This window comes from Nesoenas mayeri, assembly GCF_963082525.1.
Source record: "Nesoenas mayeri genome assembly, chromosome: 3".
Taxonomy (NCBI): Eukaryota; Metazoa; Chordata; class Aves; order Columbiformes; family Columbidae; genus Nesoenas; species Nesoenas mayeri.
Genome location: NC_137544.1, coordinates 8,512,034 through 8,528,344, shown reverse-complemented (window position 1 = coordinate 8,528,344; position 16,311 = coordinate 8,512,034). Strand labels below are relative to the sequence as shown.

General features: G+C 43.2%; 1 protein-coding gene across 1 annotated transcript in view; it reads left to right on the top strand.

Annotated features, from left to right (window-relative positions):
- KLHL29 (kelch like family member 29) overlaps positions 1 to 16,311 on the top strand; it is a gene marked incomplete at its 5' end in the record, with an annotated part of 253,044 nt that overhangs the window by 107,727 nt on the left and 129,006 nt on the right. Inside the window, 2 exons of the mRNA XM_080342925.1 lie at positions 2,032 to 2,173; positions 2,898 to 3,440. Coding sequence (XP_080199051.1) covers positions 2,032 to 2,173; positions 2,898 to 3,440 — 685 coding nt within the window. The remainder of the gene's footprint in view (positions 1 to 2,031; positions 2,174 to 2,897; positions 3,441 to 16,311) is intronic.

Here is a 16,311-nt window from a genome sequence, read left to right as displayed (position 1 = left end):
TCTGCGGGAGGTATCTTAGCTGATTTATAGGCAGACAATGCTGGTGGTGCTTTTTTTGTTCTTATTTCTTCTTTTACTGCAGAGCACTTTGGCCGCAGTTAAACAGTTTAGCTGGATCCAAAGGGATACTGCTAACATGAACTGGTAAACCACCAGCAGCGTTATATCCCTCTGTGTCAAAGACCTCGTACAATGTAAAAGCTAAAAGTATTCAGATTAAGCCTTTCCCAGGACAACTTATAAATAGAAAGTGTTTCAAAACTGAGATTTATTTCTTCCCCTCCTGCCCTTTCTTTCCCATGAATACAACAGAAGGAATCTTAAAGCTCTTGTTTGCCTGCATGTCGTCTCTTTTTGGCTTTCCTGACTCATTTTTATTTCCTTTGCAAAAGTTATAGAAGGTTTGAGAAGTTAAGAAAATTAAAATGGTGGGGGGAAGAAGGAAATGGGAGTCTAAAACCTGAACGTCATTGTCCTTGTTTACAGTAAAGTAGAAGAAAACCTGGAGAAGTTAAAGGTTTTTTAAACACGTAAATATATAGATATAAGCCGCTTAGATTGGACACAAGCTGAAAATTCTCACTTCCAGATTCCACACCACAAAGAAGACACTAAGAATCACATTTCCCTTTGACCAACTGTGTTTAACAAAGTATGTAGCATCTCTAGTCCTCCGTCAGGGTCTGCACCGGGTCTGCTGGCTCCCAGAGCAAGGGAGGATAAAGCCCAGGTGGAAAAGGCAGCAGGTGATGGATGTTGGGGGTATTTGGAGAAAGGAGGGAGCCTTGCAGGACAGAAGAGCTCACAGAGATGTCAGTTCAGGTTCCTCCAGTAGGTTTAAAAAGCTGAGGAATGAGTGATGGGCTTGGGAAAGGTGTGTGTTTATTTGCAGAGGGTATAAATGGGTTCGCTAATGACTTCTTTTCATGGAGTGATTGAGGTACTGGTGACGGGGAAAAAAGCTGCTGGTGTTGACAGAGATTTCATTGGTACTACGTGACCCAGGGCTTTTATGGAGCCGCTGTACCCCCGTCTCGGAGCTGAATTACTTCCCAGATGGAAGGCAAACAAGCGATTGCTCAGACTGGTCTCCTGTTCTTTATGGCTTCAGTCCTCAATAGTCATTCAGCAATAGGCAGCTGGTTCCGTTTTCCTGGTTTAGAGGTTCTGACACACGTAAAAACAAAACAGAAAAACTTTTAATCTTCCAGCAATGAAATACGCCGTGGGGTTAAATAAATGAGACCTGTTGGAGCACCCTCGTTTTCTACAGGCCTTTTCTCAGCAAAGACATAGTTGTTTGGGAAGGTCTTTTACAAACTGCGGTGGGGGTGGCTGGCTTAGCATTTAAATCCATGTGATAGTTTCTTTGTCAAGAAATCTCTTTCAGATCATATCCCCTTTGATGATGATTCAGCCCCAATACTTCCCCTGCTTTACAGTTATTTTAACGTCTCTGAAGAGCTGCCAACATACCCACTTTAGCGACCTGTGGCTGTTACGCTGCCTTTTTTTTACCGGCATTCAATTTTAAGAGTTGACAGACAGTAAATACTGGGACTTCTTTTTACTGTTCTACAGTAATTTGTCCTACAGTTGTAAATAAGTCTCTCTTGTTCTGCCTTCTGCTAAATAAAACTCACCGTTTTTGGAAGAGATTGAGCAAACAGAAGATTGTCTCATTTTATGTAAGCTGTGACTGAATGGATATTACCATGTGTGGGTGTTGGGGTTTTTTATTTTCGAGGCAAAAGAAGCATCTTATTTCTGAAAATGCTAGTTTGGTTTGGATTTTTTTTCTTTTTTTTTAAGATGGATCTATCAAATGTCCTGAAGTATTTATTTTAAATATATTGTATTTTCCATACAGACATGTCATGCAAGCGTGGAGGAGAATGCTGTTTAAAGATGTTAAGATATCCTCTTGGACTGTAACAAACAAACAACAAGCAAGTTACTAGTTATGAGGAACAGTAATTACGCCCAATAGTCTAAACATTTTTATTCTGTATTTTTCTTTCTCTCCGGTAGACACCTTGCATTTCCAAGACTGAAAATCAGCCGCAAGGGCTTGCAACGAGTGTCAGGTGGGGACAGACACCCATCAATCAGTCCACACCCTGGGACACTGATGAGCCTCCATCTAAACAGATGAGGGAGAATGAAAACCCAGGTATGTTTCTAATCTTATTTGTAATTCTTCAAGGGGAAAATCATTCAGAGCAAATTCAATGCACTATCTCCATTTGCCGCTGTAAATTAGACTTCATTGTGAGCCCTTTCTTTATTCTTTAGCAGGGTTTTTCTCTCATAGTAAAGACCCCTCAAGTTTCTTCTGTGCTGGGGCTAATATAAATGTATTAAGATGCCTGCAAGTTCATTAAAGTGGTTTTTTTTCCTCCTTCTCTGCCTTCACTAGAGGGAACGGCACTCTGTAATACTTTAAGACCTCTTTTATGTCCAGAGCTACCTGAAATGATTTCCAGCTTCCAGACACATATCACGCATTGTGCTACTATGCCAGACGCCTAATTACAATCTCTTTGTAGTGGCTGGAGCACCATTATTATACACACAGAGTGTTTGTCAGGGAGCCATGAAAGCGCGGTGGGGAAAGAGGTTAATTTTCTTGCAAGCGTGCACTTAAGCCGCATAAAGCGCAAAACACGTAAAACCGCAAACGCGCTGCGTGTCACCTGATGAGTATTTTAACAATTGCGCTTGCACCGCCGTGGCAATTTTAAGCACTTATGCGCTGGGAATGGTTCCAGACCCCGAACCGCTTTAGGTGCCGCGGAGCAGAAGGGCGCGTGGGCGCGATTCGGGAGCAGGAGGGTGGTTCGTGTTGTCTCCCGAGCCAGCCCGCCGCCATTGCCGGCCTTTGCTTCGTGCCGCAGGTGCAGCGCCCTGGGTCACCACGGTGGCGGCCGGCAGCCAGCCCGCCCTCATCTCGCACTCCTATGGGATGACGCAGCCGCCCACCTTCAGCCCGGCCGCCAGCGTCCCGGCCCCCGTCATCGGCGTCACCCCCTCCCTCCCTCCGCACGTCACCCCCCAGCTGCCGCTGATGCCGGCCCACTACCAGCTCCAGCCGCAGCCCTCCCAGCCGCTCAGCAACATGGTGGTCAACCTCCAGAGCCAGCCCTTGTACACCAACAGCCAGCCCCTCAGCATGTCCTCCATGAGCGGCGTGGGCCCGGTGGCCCACCCGGGCCCCGGGGCGGTGGGCAATGGCCACCTGGCCTGCCCCATGCTGCCGCCGCCGCCGCCCGCCCTGCCCTCGGCCGCCCTGCCCAGCAGCGCGCCCACCGCCAACGGGCAGGCGGCCGCCCCGCTGCCCCCCAACGCGGCGGGGGGCCCGGACAACACCAACGGGGTGCAGATGCTGCGGACCATCGGCGTGGGGAAGTACGAGTTCACGGACCCCTGGCACCCCAAAGGTAAGAGGGGGGCGGCTGCGCCCTGCGCGGGGGCGAGGAGGGCGGCGGATCCCCGCGCCTCCCCGCCGCTCTCTCCAGGTCTGTCTCCACGCTTTTCTTTGCTGCGTAGCGTTTGTGAGCTGATGATGACAAAAGCGGTGCCTTAGGAAGAGGGACGACGAGCTGCGGGTGTGTTTTGTAGTGAAAAACAGTTGGAGAAGCTGGTGCTCGTGGTGGCAAAGCAGCTGTCACCCGGTGCCTCTCCCTGCGAAACACACATCCCTGTTTCCATCCAGCCGCCTTCCTTCTGGCTTCAGTTGTGCCTTAGTCACAACACCAACCACCCTCTTCAGCCGTTGTCTTCTCCCCTCGCTAGTAGGAGCCCAAATGCAGGTAACCCTGCGGATCGAAGCTGAACAACCCCAAACGTTCAACGTTGAGGGAAAAACTCCTCATTACCAGCTTCATTGGGCTCAAATGCTGCAAAACACCCTGAATAGTCATGAGCGTTCCTGAGAGGTTGACCTTTTCTGAGAAGTGGTTTGTAAATGAGCCACACCGTTGGGTCACGTTGGAGTGTTATTTCAGAGTGTCTTACCCTAGACACTTCAAAAATCCCTACACTCTGTGTATTTAGTTTCCGATCTCATTTGCAGAGTTTTCCCTGCCTCCCTTAAAAACCCTGACTGCGCCACATGTGCAGGTAAAGCGAAATGCAGCTTACAAAAATATAAATGCGGACCTATCAGCAAAATCAATTAAATTGATTTAAAAAAAAACACCCCAAAGGCTTCATTAAGTCTGTGATATTTTATGTATACATTTGTATTCAGACACAGTCCACGTGTAAATTATTTACTTGCCACAAGCTATTAAGTTCTATTGTGTAGTTCTGTATTAAAGACGAGGAATCTCTATTAAAAATGATTAGTCCAATAACTCTTCCTGCTCATTACGTAAATTGTACTTTGGTATGTGCAAATCCTTGCCAAATGTCTCCTGAAAAGGAGTCCAGCCACAAGCTCAGCGGTACTTTTCTAAAGCTAAATATTTAGATATTGCTTTTAGATTTTCGACTCGAAGCCCCAGATATGATGAGGATGCTCGCTGAATGGTGAGCTCCTGAATTTTTCTTTAAGATCTAGGTGGACTCTAAGCGATACTGGCCCAGTCAGGTAGCCAAAAAGTGACCAACAGTTGCTTTGTAAGAGTTTGGTTAATTCTTTCCCTTTACAAAAATATACCAAAAGCAATTTGTCTAGTCAGGTTTGTATATTGCAGAGCCTTGATTTTATAGAAGGAGAAAGGAGATTTATGCTCCAGTCCTGGTAAACTGAGCTGCAGTGGTTCTGCTGGATGCCTCTCTTCTCCTTGGAAACTATTTGTCTTCTAAAAGGCATCATCTCCACTTCTCAGAGCCACCTATCCCGATTTGCCGCACTGGATACTCGGATACATGATCAAATTAACACAATTTAAAGGATTACTCGGTGTCACTGGAGACGTGCAAATATACAATACAAGAGAAAACACATAAGCTTAAACCACTTTCACTGCGGTAATTTGATCACATATCTGAGCCCTGGTGACACTAACCTAGTGAGACAAATGAGCACGTCAGTGACGGCTCACTCAAGGTTGGGAATACTCTTAACTGCCTCGCATACTTGGGGCCAGCAGCATCAGCTGTTATTTACTCTTCCTTCATCAATTAACCTTCAGCGTATCTCTGGCTAGTGGATGAAGTAAACTTCAAATCCGAGCCTAAGTAAAAAGATCATAAAATATTTAAGCAGTCTTTTAATATTTGATTTGCAAAGTGTTAGTCAGCGTTCTTGCTTGGACTGCTGGAAGCCCTAGTCTGGTCTAGTTGTCCGAGCACCGCCGAGCGCGGGCGGTCGAGGAGATGTTTGCCAAGGCGAGGAGGAGAGTTCCTCGCTGGAGTGTGCCGGGCACGCCAGACCGGACTCCAGGCTGCTGCTTGGAACCCTTGGTACCTAGGAGAGGCTCGGAAGGAGGATTTTAAAACAAGCAGTATTTCTAATCCAGCTGCTGACACATTAGCCAGACTGTACTTGATAAACTCCGAGCTAGACAAGTGTTTTCCCAGGGATTAGCTAGTTGCACTATTCACAACCATGAGCTATTGGATTGTCCCTGTAGTGGTTAAAAACAAACAAACGTAAGACAACAAAGCGTGCATATACAAATGTCTCATAAGCAGGACCTATTTTATAGAGGAAAAGTCATCTCCTCCTCCATTTCCACTCTTTAAAGTCTTTATAAAGCTATAATTCTTCTTGTCAAACCTAAAGTCTGAGAAGATACATGTTGCGTTTGGTTGTTCTAAATGAGAGAAACAATCAGGAAAGAGAAGACAGCTGAGTGTCTAACTAGACCCTAAAACCTTGCTAGGATAAAATTCTTAATATAAACTGTATGGATTTCAAGGTGGCTTGATTTTCAAATTATTTTTTGTTTTAATATCTGCCCTCAGGGATTTCAATCCCTAAAGCCTGAGTGATTTCACAGTCTTACAGGATGGGCACTTTTCTCTCCAGGAAGAAATGGAAACTATGAAACAGTACTGAGCTATTCAAATATACAAGTTCAAACTAGTTCTCTATAACTTTCATTTAAATATTCTCTCTCTTTCTTGGAGAACCTTGGCCAGTGTCATAATAGCAGCCTCTGCTAATGGCCTGAAGATCTATCTCATTATCCTGAGATGCTCTGTATTATGATTTCACTTGACAATCCAGTCTTCTACAGGTTTGAATAATTACCCAAGTAACCCTTAAGTGAAAGAGCAGTTCTCGCTGGTTAATATGATAGAGTTTCTTATATTTTTAGGCTTTATTAGGGAGCTGATTTGAAACATCATGTTTTATTTCCCATAATTATCTTTCATCTGGCTGTGTACATGTTTGGGCGATATCATACCGAATTCATGCAGATTTAGGTTTCTTACTTGGCTGTTTCTAAACAAAAGTAAGTTTCCCAAAGTTAAAGGCACTGCTAATATGCGGTCTCATTTGCAATAGGTCAAGAGATCTCACTTACGTGACTGAAAGAGTCATTTCTGTGGCTCTGCAAAAAATACATTTTGATAACAAGAATTGTGATACGAAACATATGTCATTCTCTTAACGGTGTCTCAGCTAATTCCCACCTAATTCCATTGAAACTACTTGTAGGAAAATAGTCTTTGCATGGGTTAGGGGATTTTCTTGGTCTGGATGGGTTATGGGTTCTGTGAGGGGCTTTTATTGTTGCTTCTGTAATACGTTAAATATGACTGTTAAGTTTAGCTACATGATCCATTTATTTAGTGAATTTATAAAGCAGTCACATTAGGAGAAACATAAATAATGTTTCAAAGTAATTATTGCTTTTAGCAATGTGTGGAGAACTGTAGAGCTGCCTTAGGAAATCTTTCACCAAACACGATCAACAGCCGTTTGGTGTCTGGTTTGGCCTCTAACTGCCCTTTGGGTAGGATTTATGCCAAATTCTCCTAGCTGACTTCAAAAGCCATGTCACCCTAACACAGATATGTAACCTGGTGTTTTAGAAGAGAATCAGCCCTTGTTTTCTATCCGCGTCCTAAGTCTTGCTCTGTAATCTAAAGTTTAACTGCCAGGGGAATTAATAAAGCAGAATATTGAGAACCATGAATACGTTCATTGTGAGCATAACCAGTGAAGATCCACTGAAGTTTGCATAGCCAGGTCTTTATGTGGCTTCTTCAGAAAACACGGAGTTGCAGATAATATTCAAACGTAATTTCAATATGTTCAAGCTACGCAATCTGCCGGCACAAGTTGTCACTTGCACGACGTGCCTGCAGAGAAGGGAGAGCGATGGAAACCATCTCTTTGGTTTCTGGTACAAGGTACCGGTGTCCCATGCCATGACACCATGACGGGGACCGATGTCTGTGTGCCTGCCAACCCATTTCAGCCCAAACGGAGATAAATTAGTCAGTCTGATGGAGGACCAGAAAAGATTGATTTCCTTGCAGAAATAAATAAGTCACTGAGATTTAGTCCTTGACTTTTTCACAGGGCAGTATGCTTCTTAGTATCCAAGACTTGTAGTAAATCCAAAACTGAGCCCTGGGTGGATAACCGTGCCATATGTAGGACATAAATGCTCCAGCTTAGACTCTGAGATCTGTTATACATTTGAAAAGACACTTTCTTCATAAACTTGATATAGTTTGAAGCAAACTCGCTAACACAAAAAAAATACAGTTCTTCATTGCAGTACTTTCTCCTGCAGTGTAAAATTAGCCATGTACATCATGGGTTATAATTTGTGGATGTTCATTGATAATATTGCTGCTTGTTTCCATAGTATTTTTGTTCTAGAATTCTTTGGTTTGCAGTGCTTAACTAGTGGGGAAAAAAAATCAGACTCTAATTAGTGTTCAGAATGTAATGACTGTAGAAACATTACAATATCAGAAATAAAATCTGAATGTTAATCCTTGTAGCACTAATTTCTTAACACTTCATTTTCAAGCATCACCAAATACCATGAACTAAACAATAACAAAACTACAAACGAATACCGTTGCATCATCACTTATTGATTGCACCTTTCACACTTGACTTTATTGCATTGGAATTCTCATTAGACCTCAGACAATATTTACTTTCCTTAATCATGAATAGTAACAAGGCAGACTACAACATTTTGTCAATAACCGTCAACTTTTTCTTCAGAAAAGGTTGAATTTTCAAAGGGATTTCAGCTTGACCTGCAATTCTGTGAGTGTGCTCAGTTGTAGACATGAATGCTAGGGCATTGAAGGATGTTTAAATTCAAAGTGCGACTTAGCATTTGGAATTCTAATAGCGATAATTAAAGGATATTTTGTCATGAGAACTCTAGAAAGCCTGTTTTCAGCTCTCTGCCTTGCACCAGAATACATGGCCTGTGTAACCTTAGGAAAATCTCGCTTGGTTTTGTATATAAAAATATACATGGGTAGATAGATAAATCGATTATAAACGTTATAGATCTAAAATTGTAGTGTGTGTGTACATGTATATACATATATATGTGTATGTATGCATATAGTTGTGGGAAAGGAAGTCTACAATAAAAATGACAGTGTATTTGATCTGTTTCTTGTAGGAGACTTAGGCTGACGTGGAGGTCTGTTAGCATTCTACATGCTTCTTATTGTGTTTCCCTTAAGATAGTCTTGATTTTCTGAGGCAGCCTAAATGGTACCAAGATACAGATGACTAGTGATTGTTTGTTAGCTCAACTTGGTAATGGTGTGTAATAGTTCACAGATTCACAGAATAGTTGAGGTTGGAAGGGGCCTCTGGAGGTTGTCTTGTCCACCCCTCCTGCTCAAGCAGGGCCACCTGGAGCTGTTTGTCCAGGACCATGTCTAGATGACTTCTGAATATCTCCAAGGATAGAGACTCCACAATCTCTCTGTGCCAGTGCTCAGTCACCCTCCCAGTAAAAACATGTTTCCTGACGTTCAGAGGGAACCTCCTGTGTTTCAGTTATCATAGAATCATAGAATGTCCCAAGTTGGAAGGACCCACAAGGATCCAACTCCTGTCCCTGCACAGGACAACCCCACAGTTCACACCGTGTGTCTGAGGACGTTGTCCAGTCTCTTCTTGAACACTGTCAGGCTTGGGGCCGTGACACCTCCCTGGGGAGCCTGTTCCAGTGTCCAGCACCCTCTGGGTGAAGAACCTTTTCCTCATGTCCAACCTCAACCTCCCCGGCACATCTTCCTGCCATTCTCTTGGATTCTTTCACTGGTCACCAGAGAGAAGAGCTCAGCCCTGCCCCTCCTCCTCCCCTTGTGATGAAGCTGTGGGCACCATGAGCTCTCCCCTCAGTCTCCTCTTCTCCAGGCTGAACAAACCAAGTGACTTTGGCCACTCCTCATACAGCTTCCCCTCCAAACCCTTCACCAACTTCGTTGCCTTGGTTTGTGGCACTGGGCACTGGATTTGTGCCCATGGCCTCTGGTCCTGGCACTGGGCACCACCACAAAGAGTGGTGCTCCATCCTCTTTGCAACCTCCCTCAGGTATTTATATGCACTGATGAGCTCCTTCTCAGCCTTTCCTCCTGCAAGCTGAACAAGGCTCTGTCAGCCTTTCCTCATAGGAAAGATGCTCCAGTTCCTTCATTATCTCTATGATGCTTTGATGGCCTCTCCAATATGGCCATGTCTCTCTTGTGCTGTGGAGTCCGGAACTGGACCCAGCACTCCTGGTGTGGCCTCACCAGTGCTGAGTAGAAGGGAAGGATCATCTCCCTCCACCTGCTGGCCGCACTTTGCCAAATGCAGCCCAGGATATGATTAGCCTTACCTGCTGCAAGGGCACGCTACCGCCTCATGTTTTAGCATGTCTGTGCACAGTAATGAACTTAAAGTAAACTGCTTGAACACGTCCTCTAAAATCAATTTTTTTTTAAGATTAATTACAGCCTTCTGCCATTTAAATAATCTTAACAGAATTGCAAAGTTGATGAGGGTATCTAAGCCATTGCTTGGGGGACACTGAATTACATTTCACCTTTCTGTGTTCCAGGTGGCGTATTTTCAGTAATTTCTGCCCTGTCTTTTAATACCGTTATCAAGTCAGGTCATGACAGACAGTGATGTAGTGTACTGGGGGGTCAAAGAGAGCTTCAAATAGCCCTAGAACATTGTCTTGCTAAGTGTGCAGCATAAAGAAGGTCATCGAATTCTATTTTGATTGACAACTCTCAATATGTGAGTGATTTGAGATTTCCAATTTTCACCACCACCAATATTTTATGAGGGTTATTGTAAAAAAAAAAGTGTGGGGTTGCTACAGTGTGTTAAATGTCCCTGAAACTGCTCTTAAAAGTCATCTGCGCCATGCTGCTTTTTTTTACACCTGCTTTTTTAAATAAGCACCAGATTTGCAGCTGTAGTTCATCTGTTCTTGAAAGTACAGAGCTGAAGAACTTTGACTTTACACTGTTATATGATATTACGTCATCACTTGCAGATCCATTTAGGTAATTAGACAGTGATGCGTTTGAAGACTTCTTGAGTTTCTTCCCACCTTGGAGACAAGGTTCGCTGAGAGCGTGGTTTATTAACAGATATGGTTTTGTCCATGACAGTGGCCACTAAACGCATTCAAAATAAGTCTAAGAGGCAGCAGAGTTCGACTGAATTACTATTTTCTCTCCCATCCACACAACACTGTAATCGCAAAGTGCAGAATTTCTCAGGGACTGGATGATAACCAAAATCTAGGCTCCTATTTCGCACAGAATACCTAAGTAGCAACTCGTTATAAATACAGCCCGAATTTCCAGGCAGGCTTCCCATCTACATATCCAAACGCTGTTCCAAAAATCTCTTGCAGAGAGCTGCATTTGGTTGTTCTGAAAGTCATTAATGGTCCAAAACACTTGCAGAGTCCCTGTTCTCCTTTCAGAACTCGTTGTGTTTCATTTCTGAGTTCTCTGACATTGTCTTCCCTTGGTCCTCCATCTCGTTCAACTCCTGACACATATTTGGCCACAGCCCTTGTCTGCATTCAGCCCTTGGGATGCGATGGGACACTCACCTGTTCCTTTTCATACTGTCCTCATGTGCCTAGAGCCACCGTAGCGATACCTTTCCTGAACATCCGATTCTCTCCACAAGTTTGGCCTTTCCTTGAGTTTCCCGCTGAGCTTTCTCCCTCTTCACAGCAGGGTAATCCCACTTCTTTTGCTGTCACGACTTCTTAAAAAATGGACAGTCAAGTTATAGCTACTACATAGAGTCAGCAGAGAGTGGGGACTTCACTCTTAGTGCAAACTGAACAAGTTGGATCCCTCAGGAGCCAGGCTGTGCATTTGTGTATACACTTAAATGTTATCAAATGGGCTATTCCGTGATCTCCGGAGATGTCCGGAGAAGTGGATTTATTAAATTGCAAATGCTTTTGTGTTTCCTGACAAGAAAGTGGAAATGCGGTTTTTTGTTTGTTTTGTAATCAGCAGTCCTCCGTGGAACAGCGCCTGAGCTTGGAATGAAGAAGCAGCATTTCTGATTCTGTCCCGTGTTAGATTAAAAAAAACCTCTCAACAGATTTGTGAAATGCAAACATTGCCAAATAGCGACTTTTCTTACCCTGCTGTGCCTTGAGATTGCTGATGATAAGCTCCACTGTCCCACAGCGAGGCCAAGCTTTGCACTGCAGTCAATAATAATAACAACATTGGATTGTGTAACATTTTGCAGCCTCAGAGTGCTTTTCTGGACATAATTATTTCAAAAAATTAACTGTCTTTAAGGAACTGCCATATATATTTTGTAAGACTAAAGATACAAGGACTTTGGCTGAAGCAAAAGCAAGAATGACTGTCAGGAGACTAGCTTTGGTGTCATGTCCCACAAATGTGCTTGTTCCAGATGTCCTCTACATTCACAGGACACATACTGTGAGGAGAGGAATGATTTGTGTTTCCTAAGTTTACGAGCATTTGTAGTAATGCTCTCTTTTCTTTAGCTTTTCTTTCATTGTTCAAGTAGGAAATTATTTGGGTCACAATTTGAGTGGCGCATGCAAGAAAATGCTTCCCAGCGATGGACGTACTTGTTTCTATATGTTGTGTTCCTGTACATTGTCACAAAGATATGCTACTAAGTTCTTTCCGCACAGTAGGACGGTTGAGCTTCTTGTATACAGTCTTTTGTGTTATGCGTATATTTAGGTTTCTGGTTATACCAAGTGAGGGTAACAAGGTATTTGTGTATAATTCCATCTTAATATTTACAAATCATTACATCAGAGTCCCGGACTAGATATTCTGGAAAGTATCGTGAGGTGATGAAATCATCACGAGGAAGGAGGTACCTAAGCTTGCAGGAATGATTACTCATAGACAAAACTCCCATTGTAGATACATGTGCAAGTAAAAGCACCATGAAGTTTTGTCATATTAAATTCAGAAAATCACAGCATATAGTGTTGTCCGTGCTTACTGCTGTACTGAAAAAATCCTTGGGCTGCTGACAAAATCAAGAGGTTCAAGTATTTAACCAGGGCTATAGACAGTAATGTATACACACACCTATGTGACCCGACAATTAAGTCAGAAGCATTTGACTGGACAAAGTGCCAAGGTACTTGGTCCAGTTTGCAGAGTATGACTGTGTAATACTTTCCAAGGAGCTAAAACAGATTGGAGGGCTTGCCTGAAGACTTCGTACATTACATTTTGCACAATGCTCATTGGAATTAAAATATATATATATATTAAAGAGAACATTCATGATTCCTCTGGAGTTTCTGAGGAAGACAAAATGTGTTTTGTTCATCAAGCTGCACACTGAAGTATTTGGCTGAGGATGAGGAAGATGGTATGAAAAAGGCAGAATTGGCTGAAATAGCAGAGGTCTTAAGAAAAATGTGGGCTGATGCTCCTGTTCAGTCCAACCGATTTATAGAGAGTACAAATCCTACATAGAGACCAGCCCCTCTGCATGGCCTCTTCCTTGTGAATGAAGAGGGAAATGTTCCTTGCGTGCCCAAGCTGTGAATGCTCTTTAAAACAAGGATCATTTTGCACAGAACACTACCATCCTGTGGAAAACAGATGGAGGAGCAGTACTGGAATATTCCTTTTGCCTGAAACCTGGGGAATAGGAGATTCTGCTCTTGGCCTTTTCCAGTACACTGTGTGCACTTTGTTAAAGATGTGAATTTTCTAGATGGCTGAATTTGCTGGGGTTTAGATTTTTTTTCTGCTAGATATACTCCTATCCTAGCCAAACTGCTGTTTTACAAACAGTGCATTTCTTTGTGGTTTTGGTTTTGGTTGGTTTGGGGTTTTCTTTATGCTTATGTAGGGTGGTTGGAGCTCTGATTTGGAAGCCATACTGAGCATCTAAGTAGATAAACACTTTTCAGGAGCGTTTCAGATGATCTTCTGCTAGATGGATAGCACGTACCTCCAGCAGGAAGCTGTCAAGTGGTTTCGGTGTCAGACTGATGCAGATACTTATCCATCAGTATGGAGAGAATCCTTGCGCTCTGAAGAAACACAGGAATCTCTCTTTCATTTGCTTAAATGTAGCGAGACACAGGGGCCCACATTCCTTCAGCTCCGGAATAACACAGTTCTACATGTATTTTACTTGCTAGAATGGTAAAAGCAAAGTTGACATCCTGTCCAAGGTCTGAGACATTCAAGGACGGTCAAATCTACTCATGAGTAGAAACTGAGTACATTACAAGAACAGTCAATCTGTTACAGCCCCACACCAATAAGATTTTCTTCTATGAGAACAAATGAGCTCCACAGCCCTTCCCTGGAAGTGCCCCTTATGCCTTTGGATAAGCATCATCACTATTTTACTTTTTCTTTTTCTCCTTTCTCTGAAAACTGCCATATAGGAAAACCATGCGCAGTGAATCGAGGTGTTATCAGCCAGGGACACTTCAGTTCACTCCGCAGAGATAAAGTGGTGCTGAGAACACCTCTTGGCTTTAAGGGTAAACTCAATCAAGAATTTTACTAAAGTCAGGAAATTATTTTAGCATATATTTTTGTCCACATTCTAGGATGTTGGAGTGAGAGATTCAGTGTTTCAGTAAGATTGTGTATTTCCTGAGACTGAGTCTTCTTTTTGTGTTTTAAAGAAGAGAATGTACTGAAGATCTACATGTGTCTGGAAATAATGTGTTCACATATTTGGAAGACAAATTCTAAATACCAAAATATGTTTTAATAGACAGTTTAGAGAATGAGCTGTGTTGATTGAGTTGAATGAGTTGTGTTGATCGAGTTAGTAACCTTGGCTGGTTCCTACCCCTTGGAAGGCACTGAGAGCAATAGGGGTTTTAAGGCACCTTCACGCTGCAGTGAGAGGTGGGCAGACCTGGGGTGGAGTGGGACAACACTGGGTGCCTATGACAGGAAAAGGGATAACAGTATTGCATCCAAATGAAATAAGAGAAATGGTTCTAAGATGTAATTTATACTTATCCAGCCTGGATCTAGGTTATAATTACATGGTCTGAAACTACGCCAAGGCACTGAAATTAATATTTCAAGTTTGGAGGAAAGAAAAATGAGATGGTGTTTGGCTGGGTTGGTAGTTGTCTGTCAGCCAGGATCTTAGAACCAGGAGTCTTCAAGGAACCTACCTGGAACCTGCCTCCCAAAAGCAGATGAAGAGACTTTTACTTAAAGTCTTAAATGCACAAAAGAATATGTAAAAAAAGATGTTGTAATAAGGAAAAGACACAGTGACATCTTTGAATGTTAGTGTGTGGTTAGTAAATGAGAAAGAAGAATCATTTATATTCAGAACTCAAGTCTTATTTTAAAGAAGCCTAAGCAGCAGACGGGTTTGTTAGGTACAATTCCTTCCTTGACTTACCTAAATTTAGAAAGTAAGTGTGTCACTCAGTCAGTTAAACATGGGCAGTCAGGGCCCTGTTTATCCTAGGGCCATAATCCATGTTACATGGTCTCTCGATGCTGGCAGGACTCAGTTCTTCCGTAGGTGCTGGCTGTTTGTGGGGGTCTTGGCTACCTCAGAACATGGAACAGGCTCCCCAGGGAGGTGTCACAGCCCCAAGCCTGACAGTGTTCAAGAAGAGACTGGACAACGTCCTCAGACACACGGTGTGAACTGTGGGGTTGTCCTGTGCAGGGACAGCAGTTGGACTCCATCCTTGTGGGTCCTTCCAGCCCAGGACATTCTGTGATTCTGTGTCCAAGGACATCAGTGACCAGTGTGTCCGCGACTGCACTGTGGTTGCCCAGCTGAGTCACTCTTGGCTCTCTTGACTGCACTGATTAGGTTTCTGTGGATGTTGTAGGAGCTTATACACCTAACCAACTTGAATTTAAATATCTTCTTCTAACCTGAATCCCATCCTAAATTTTAGGAATAGGGTCAGGGGTGCACCTGATGGCCGCTTCAGCCTGAACACAGCTTCACTGTCAGAAATGCAGTGTAACAAAGCACACGCCTCATATTGTTTTACTGTCATTGTATTAAGAGGGTATTTTGATATTATTGGTTTAAAATTAATACAGTATTTGCCTATTGACACCAAAACATGTTGATCTAGGTGGGGTAAGCAAACACGTCTAGTCCCTGTTTGTGATCAAGCTGGTTTTCTTTATCTGCCCGTGGAAAGCTACTTCTGAATGTCATGCATCCCATGTTTTACCAGCCATCATTTTCATTAGCATAACTAAAACTAATTTGGGCATATATTGTCAACAGTTTTGATTCATGGTTTGTTAAACTGCTGCTTACACTGTTATCTCACATAATTTCCAGTGCTGTCTTATACTGTTTAATATATTAAGGCTGACTAAGAGGGTTAAGGTTAAGAGATTCACATACCTTATTCAGGAGACATCTCTCGCAGCAGCGTGATGTCCCACAGGGTACTTGAGCTTTTCGGCTCAGCAGTGACTCAGAAAAAGAGAGCGCTGTGTACGCTGCTTCCACCGGCGCTTGGGCTTGTCTCAAAGGTTTCCTCACTAATTCCCAGCTCATCATGGTCCTCATCAGCCTGCGTAATGTGCTCATCACACGCTCATTTTCAACTTTTGATTTGGCCAGACTGTCTGCTGGGGAAGGATTCCTCCGCTAGAACTCTCCAGGTACACGAACAAGTGAGCTCTAAGTGTTACTAATAAAAAATCCTTTAATCCACTTCAACAATGATAAATTGGAACCAAGAACTCCTCGTTACGTTGCAGATACATTCAGTTCAGAATTTCACTTAAGTTGGGAAACCACTTTACAGGCAAGAGAAAAGTCCTAAACATCCCGATGTGGATGATGAAAATTAAAGGCCAAATGCTCACTTGCTCAGTTACACTATTGATGCTTGAAACTCCCA